This window comes from Orycteropus afer, unplaced genomic scaffold (assembly GCF_000298275.1).
Source record: "Orycteropus afer afer isolate SDZICR_OR568_19922 unplaced genomic scaffold, OryAfe1.0 scaffold00024, whole genome shotgun sequence".
NCBI lineage: Eukaryota > Metazoa > Chordata > Mammalia > Tubulidentata > Orycteropodidae > Orycteropus > Orycteropus afer.
This window is the reverse complement of record NW_006921611.1, coordinates 8,998,100-9,006,033: the sequence shown is the minus strand read 5'-3', so window position 1 is coordinate 9,006,033 and position 7,934 is coordinate 8,998,100. Positions and strand designations below refer to the sequence as shown.

General features: G+C 35.6%; 1 protein-coding gene and 1 pseudogene across 1 annotated transcript in view; one reads left to right on the top strand and one right to left on the bottom strand.

Moving 5' to 3' along the window:
* Positions 1-784: 784 nt before the first annotated feature.
* Positions 785-1,615, bottom strand: LOC103192139 (annotated as a pseudogene).
* A 1,710-nt stretch (positions 1,616-3,325) lies between these two features.
* The window catches only part of LOC103192138 (disintegrin and metalloproteinase domain-containing protein 2), a 162,812-nt gene continuing 158,203 nt past the window's right edge, over positions 3,326-7,934 (top strand). The window contains exons 1-3 of the mRNA XM_007935065.1: positions 3,326-3,330; positions 4,732-4,818; positions 6,059-6,137. Of these exons, the coding sequence (XP_007933256.1) occupies positions 3,326-3,330; positions 4,732-4,818; positions 6,059-6,137 (171 nt within the window). The remainder of the gene's footprint in view (positions 3,331-4,731; positions 4,819-6,058; positions 6,138-7,934) is intronic.

The following is a 7,934-nucleotide window of genomic DNA, read 5'->3' as shown; positions in this document are numbered from 1 at the left end:
AGGTTTGAACCGCCAGCCTTCTGGTTAGCAGTCAAGTGCTTTAGCCACTATGCTACCAGAGCTATGGTAATGATAATTAACTTCTTCAAAAAGTGAACGAGATGGCTAAGTGTGTATAAGGATGAACTGCTCTATATGACCGTAGCAGATAATGAAGTAAACTTTAAACCCAGCTTAGTAACATGTACCCCAGCAACTCACCAGCTCAAACAGATCCTTCTCATTTAATCTGGAGCACATGGGCAATTTTTTACTTTCCAGTTAAATACAGTGCCAAAATCCTTCAAAGCAGAGAGAGAATAGGCTTCTTAGAAATTCAAATTAAAATGTTAAATAATAAAAATTGCTGGCCTATTATACAGTTTCTGACAGACTCCTATATGCTGGGTGCCAGAAAGTAATTTCAGTTGCCATTAAAAAGGTAAATCTGGTATACACATAAAAAGATAATATTATGAGGTTGTAGTGTCACCTGTCAAAACAAGAGCATCTAGAATGGAATCTTCAGTATACACTTGGGATGAAGGACAATCAAAATACAAAAGAAAGCAAAATCCACATAAGTTAATTCCTAATTTGAAAAATCAATAAAACTTATACATAAATGGATAAATACTGTCTTCATAGATCACTAATTCCAAGAATTAGTTAGCAGTTAGTTTCTAACTAAATTATTAGAATACATTCTGGTGTATGGTCTTTTCTTGTGATCACTTTGTCCTGGCAAGACTCCAACAAGCCCTTGCCCTTGAAAACAGCTCATCAGAAGAAGGCTCTGAGGCAGTCACTTCTTATAAACTTGCCAGAAAATAAGTCCCAAGATTGCAATAATCACTGACAGGCCAAGCACCAGGATACAGATCTTCTTGTGAGATTTTTTCTGATAGTAAGCAGCATGCTGTAACTGATTACTGGCTCTTTCGACATGCACCTCTGAACTTTCTACATTGGTGTCTATACAATCAATCAGATAACCTGGGTCATGGATCATGGTAACCATACCTTTAAATATCTGGTTGACATCTAAAATGTCACTGTCACACTCCAGCTGCTGAATCGCTGTTTCCCTCTCTTTAATAAGTTCCAGATCTTGCTTGGTGATGGCTACCTCATCCTCTTGGCTTTGCATCTGGTCCCAATCCTCATGGTTGTCAAATGGGACAAGATGTTCCTGTCTTTGCCCCTCCTTTGCAGAGAGGTGAGATCCAGCTCTAGCTCTGGCAATACTCTCCTTCTCTTTTTCAGATACCCTCCTCTGCACAGCCTGGAAACTGTTTAAGCCACAGAGAAGTCATTCATCAGGAGTTCCTTCTGAAGTTGTGCTGGTGCTGTTCTGAAGTAGATAAAGGAAGGGGCAAAGACCCTAATTCCTTCAGCAATTCATTGTTTCCTTGGCAAGCTGCTTTATTGAGTGTTGTAACTGTTGCAGATTTTCCTGTAGCTTGCTTGAATCTTGCTTAGTTCCCAGTTGGCTCATCAAATTCTTTATCTGAACAGTGGCTTGGCTGATCTGCTGGATATTGCTGCTGCATGTCTGGATGATGCTGTTGAAGTCCTGGAGCTGGGGCCCTGAGGACCCCGGGTTCCGGTACATGTCTAAGGAAACTTGGGACATGACCAAGAGTTGAGACTGGCTTGCCCCGCACCGCACTGCAAATGGAAACAGCTGATATACTTGTTCTTAAATCCTATCTATTTACCTATACAAATATGACATGGTATCATACTTTATATCAGCTTTATATTAGGTCTTGATATTCACCTTTATTCTTAGATTTTAAGGTACTCCTTGTTCTTCTTGACCTTTTGAATTTTTCATGTGAGTTTTGAAATAAACTTGCCAATTATCTCTCTCTCTCTCTCACACACACACACACAATTGTAATGGTATTACATTGAACCTGTATTTTGGAAGAATTCACAAATTTTCAGTAGTGAGATTTCCAATCTATGAATATGGCATACTCTATCATTTATTTGAAAAGGAGCTCTGGTGCAGTGGTTAACGCTTTCTGCTGCTAAGCAAAACATCGGCAGTTTGAATTCAACCCCTGCTCTGCAAGAAGAAGATGAGACAATCTACTTCCATAAAGATTTTGTTGTTGTTGTTGTTATTGTTATGTGCTGACGAGTCAGACCCGACTCATAGCGACCCCTTCTTGGGTGTTCGAGGCAGTATCACTACGGAAGTAGATTGCCCCATCTTCCTTCCGAGGAGTGGCTGGTGGGTTTGAACCACCAGCCTTCTGGTTAGCAGTCAAGTGCCTTAGCCAGTATGCTACCAGAGCTCCTTGACTCAATGGTAGTAGGTTTTAATCATTTGTTTAAGTTTTCTTCCATTTCTCTTAAGTAGGTCTGATTATTTTTGTGTAGAGCTTTTGTATGTCTTTCAGGAAATTTTCTTTTTGTTTAGTGATATTAACACTGTTTAGAATACAGGACAGTTATTTTGTATAATATACTTCATTTTGTCTATGTCTGATGTTTCCTCTTAATTAGCTCTGGTGGCCTAGTGCCTAAGCATTTGACTGTTAACCAGAAGGCTGGTGGTTCAAACCCACCAGCCACTCCTCGAAAACAAGGTTGGGCAATCAACTTCCGTAGAGATATCCCCTGGGAAACCCAAGGAGGGGTCACTATGAGTTGGAACATACTTCACAGAAGTGAATTTTTTTTTTTTTTTTTTATGTTTTTCTGGGGACCTATGAATTCCCAGAAATAATATGTTCTTTTCAGTGTACTATATCAAGGGACATGTGATTTTAGTATGTCCAAATATGTAATGTTAACATTGATCATGTGCTTGGGGTTTTGTCTGTTAGATGTCTCAAAGTGAAATTATTATTTTCTCATTGTAATTACTATTATCTTGTGAGAAAATAACTTGATACTGTATAAATATATCGTTACTCCTTAAACTTTAATGTTCATTGATGATTCTTATCTGAAATCCATTAAGTACAATGAAGTTTGCCATATCACTATTGCTTTATTCTTCTTTAATAATTCCTTCCTTTTAAGATAGAGCTTTTACTTCTCACATCTTATTTATGTAATTGTGTAAAAATAAATTCTCATAGTATTTATAATCCTTTGTCATCATTATTTATTATGATCAAATCATGCCAGATATGGCCAGAAGTAGACACTTCAAAATGATTCTGATTTGACATGTCACCATCATTATTTGATCACTGTCATAATTTTTTGACAGTCCTTTGTCCTTTCCCTCCTCCAGTCCTGAAATCAGCAGGATTACTGCAAGTAGCTCTGGTCAATTTTAGTAAAGAATAGTATTTAGATGTCAATATTTGACATTAGTGGAATGAGGTATGCTAATTGATACCTTAGCTTTATTTACTATAGCCCCCTCAAAGGTTATAGCTGAGAAATAGCAGTGTGTAAATGCATGCAAGTGTGCCAACCCATATCTATACATACATGCACACACATTTAAATCTGTACATGTATTATCTGTATCTATGAGTCCACCCAGATGTCTGCCTTTATGTATATATCTTCTTAATGATACATCCAATTTCACAGAATTCATTCGATCTTTCTCCCTTTCTCTATTTTAAATTCCCTTCTCTAATAGTGAGAAGCTCTGTTCCCATTATCTATAAACTTTTTGTTCAATCTTGGGCAAAACATGTTCCTCATGTATTTAAAGATAATGCGTATTTTTTCCTTCTTTAGTTCAGTGTTCTATATATGGCCAATAATTCAATTGAGTACATTTTTGTGTGGTATTGAGTTCTTATTTCAATTACAGAATTTTTTGAGATTGTGGTTCTTGTGAAATTTTCCATCTTTTAATCTAGTGTTTCCTCTCCTCTTTTTATCATTCAATTATAGGTTTTTAGAAAATTATTATTTGTTGACTGGAATGTTTGGATCACCTGTAGACCTGTTTCTATTCTCTATTTCTGTTCAGCTGTTTTTTAATCATGACATCCTTTTGATTCTCTTTCTGGTAATTTATTTTTCATTTTGATTGAGTGAAAGAAATGTATAGAAAAACTATAAAGTTGCAAGGGAATAGACCTTCCATAGTTTCTTCCTCACATAGACCACATAGGGAAAACTCAACATAGTCTAACTCAAATCTTAGTGGAATACTCTGTGATATCTCTAGAACATAACTACACAGGTAGTCTTTGAATAGTTGTCACAAGTCCATTTATCATCCATATCCATCTCCTGCAGGAAGCTCCCTATATTGTGAGATGAACATTTTCTCATTTGCCTCTTTTCAGAGAGACATGGAGCTTTCCCCCTTACCCCCCACATACATACTTTTTTAAAATTTTTCCTGACTACAAAACTTTTTGGTCATAGGTTAGAGTGCTTTCCTCCACAACAAAGTGACCCATGCCTTATATCATATGTCATCTGACTTCTCAAGTTGAGTATTGTCCAGTGGAAAGAGAAATACAAGAGACTGAAACTATATTGATTTTACTTTTGCTATTTGAATAATAACTAACCCTTTTCTATGCTACGAAGATAGGGTATTTTTAATATATTAATCCAGTAACAGACTTGGCTTGATTGCATTTTAGTGAAGGCTAACCATATTTTATACTGGGAAGATAGCATGTTTCTGTTTTGTTATCTTCTGTAATTTTACATATATTAATACAATCAAACTGTGATTAGCCTGTAGGCTTAATTGTATTTTGGTAATGCTCTATCTACCTCTAATTTTCTCTTGTTCCTTAATCATAGCTGCCCAGAGATTTCAACAGAGAACCTGGTATATTCATTATGGCCCTCACCTTTGGTGAACTTCAGTGTCTTCAGCGTCACAATACAGTAAAAAAAAAAAAAAAAATTTGCTCTGATTTTCAGAGATTTTAAGTTTAACTCCTTGACCACTCTTTATAACTTTAAAATTAGACAAATGATTTTATTAAGGGGAAACAGCTATGCATTTGATGTATCTCAAATGTTTAATATTTCCACTATAGTCCTGCATGACCATCAAAAGTTCTGCGTGTTTCTTGATTCTTCCTCCTTTTACAAGAAACAATATATGCTAATCACCAGCTCAGTCTCTTTAAAGGATTTTCAATTAAGACTGTGCATATTCTCTGGAGTCCCACACCAAGGGTTATTTTTTCCTTGTTATTACAAGAATGAAAAAAAAAAAATGTTAGTGGATTTGGATTAGCTCTTTTACCTCTTGATTCAACACGTTCAGAATTCCATGACAGTCACGGATCTTTATATTATATATTTTGGAAATGAAACTGTGACACTTACCTCTATGCTTTCTCTTCATAGAGCCTTTTTTTAGCATAGTCTTCTCATATTTAAAAATAAAATTCTCATGTGCATTCTCCATGTAATCAACTGAATTAATGTCCTATTATTTCAAATATTTATTAAGCATGTGTTAACTCACAGATATTGTTTGAAGCATTTTGGGTGTATTAGTAAACAAAATAGATAGCAAACACTGGACATATATTATTATGAAGTGAGACTGACAATGATATAATAGATAAGTAGTTTAGGAAGAGCATTAGAAAATAGAAAATGCTTAGAAAAATATAGACAAGATAAGAAATATGGCTGGGAAGTCATAAGCTTCAGTGATAGAGAAAGTTGTAATTGTTATGAATTTGTCAAGAAAGAACTCATTGAGAAGAAAATATATAAGCAAAGATTTGAAGCACATGAGATAATGAGCCATAGTACAAAGTATATTAGGAAAGAGAAGCATCTGGTGTAAATATCCTGAGGGACAGCTTGCCTATTATCTTAAAAAAAAGGAGACTACTGTGACTGCAGTAAAGTGCATGAGGACAGATTTCAAGATAAGGATTTTTAAGTGAAGTTTAGCTCAAAACCCATATATTCAAATAATCTCTATGTACTGCCTCGGCAACCCAAGGAGGGGTCGCTATGAGTCAGGGCCGACTTGACGGCACATAACAACAACAACCTATTTATAGTAAATGTAAAAAAAGAAAGACATTTTTGCAACAAAACTTAGGAAGGTTTTTTTTTTTTTTTTTTTCATTAAATACTTTTTATTTTCACTTTACAGAAATTTTTTACCTCATAATTTTAGAGTTTATGGTTATAACGGCACAGAAACTATGAAACCTCTTGAACAACATTTTCAGGTATGGATTTTACTGTTTGTATTTTAACTCTGTCATATCAGTTTTTCTGTGATGATTTTTGTAGAGTCCACATCCACAAAGGGGTGGATGATGCTTTATTTTGTTTCTTTTTTGGTATGAATTTAACCATTTCTAACAGAAACTATTTCCTTTGATGATGTGTCAAGGCCACTTAGTAAAGGAAAACTATTTAAAGGGCCCATATCAATTTTCATAGAGCGGACAAAAAAACAGAAAGGTTAATTTGATGCTGTGATCAATAATTGACACAGTCTACAACTTACTACTCAACTACTCAGCTTCTGCATGTGCTCTTCTTCACACAATTGAACTAAAATAAAACAACAGAATCAGTCTACATGCCTACTAACAAGATTTAGCTGTCCTTTTTACAAGTGAGGAAATTCTTACCCTCTCCCCCAAATCAGAAGGCATACAATCCCAAGAGTGATTATGTCCATTACTGGCTGTATTAATTTGTCCTCAATGAATAGTCTCTGAATATTCTGTTACCTAAAGAATAATTGTAAAGCTAACCTCCCAAAACTTGTGTGTAAACAAATAACAGGAAATAGGGAAATGAAAGAAAATAGTTAATGTATACAAATAAACATGTACATATAACAAGCAAAGAGAAAATAATGCAAAGCTGTAGTCTTCCTTTCTGTAATTGGCCATAAAGCTATAATTGGTGACTTGCTTCATTCTTTCACTACCCATTTCCTAATTCTTTTTCCCTTAGCCGAAAGCTCAGCTGGTTCTTAGGTAGTGGAGTGGCCCAAATCTTTGTTCCAAAAGAGTCTTGTTTCCTTAATGTTACTTTTATTTATTTATTTTGGTTAGTATAATTTTCCATTAAACTTTAGTAAAAGGTAAAAAGTGACTCAGAGAATACCCAGAGTTCAAAGTGTACCTTACATCCTCCATTAGTAGAAGAAGATTCAATCACTGCCAATAGCCTGTCTGTTCAGTGGCATAAAAATCAAAAATGAAATCCACTGCTGTTGAGTTGATTCTGGCTCATAGAGACTCCCAATGGGTTTCCGGGGTGGTAAATCTTTATGGAAATAGATTGCCCAGTCTTGCTTCTGTGAAGTGACTCATGGGTTTGAACCACCAACCTTCTGGTTAGCAGTCATATGCTTTAGGTGCTGTGTATCCAGGGGGTAGTTTCATTGTAAAATATATTGGAACTGTTTATTGTGTACACTGGGCAAGAATTCCTCCTTAAAGATCAAGATCTAGAAGTTGCTGGTATGGAAAGCAAAAAAATTCTGCAAAATAGTGTCACTCTCACTTCAACACCTTGATTCCTGGACCTGTGTTTTCTTGTATCATTTAATGGTCTCTGATAGAAGTATAACCACTGTTTTCCATGATACTATCTCCCAGCTGGCATAGTAAATGAGTCTTCAGTAAGTCATTCTACTTTTTAGTTAGGCCAAATGCTTTCAGATGGTAGAATATGTTTTTGCTCTTCTTGTTGTTGGCTCCCATCAAGTATAACATTGACTGATGGCAATCTCATGCACAACAGGATTAGGACATTGTGGTTACTGATTTGAGATTTTCCTTCTTTCTTAATATAGGTATTTATAGCTATAAAACTCTCTGTAAGCACCCTTTCAGCAGCATCCCTTAAGTTTGGGTCTGTTGGGTCTTCCTTTTCATTTGTCTCAAAGTTTTTCTGATTTCTCTTTTGATTTCTTCTTTGGCCCATAGGTTATTTGTTGTTGTTAGGTGCTGTCAAGTTGTGTCCGACTCATAGAGACCCCATACACAGCAGAACGAAACACT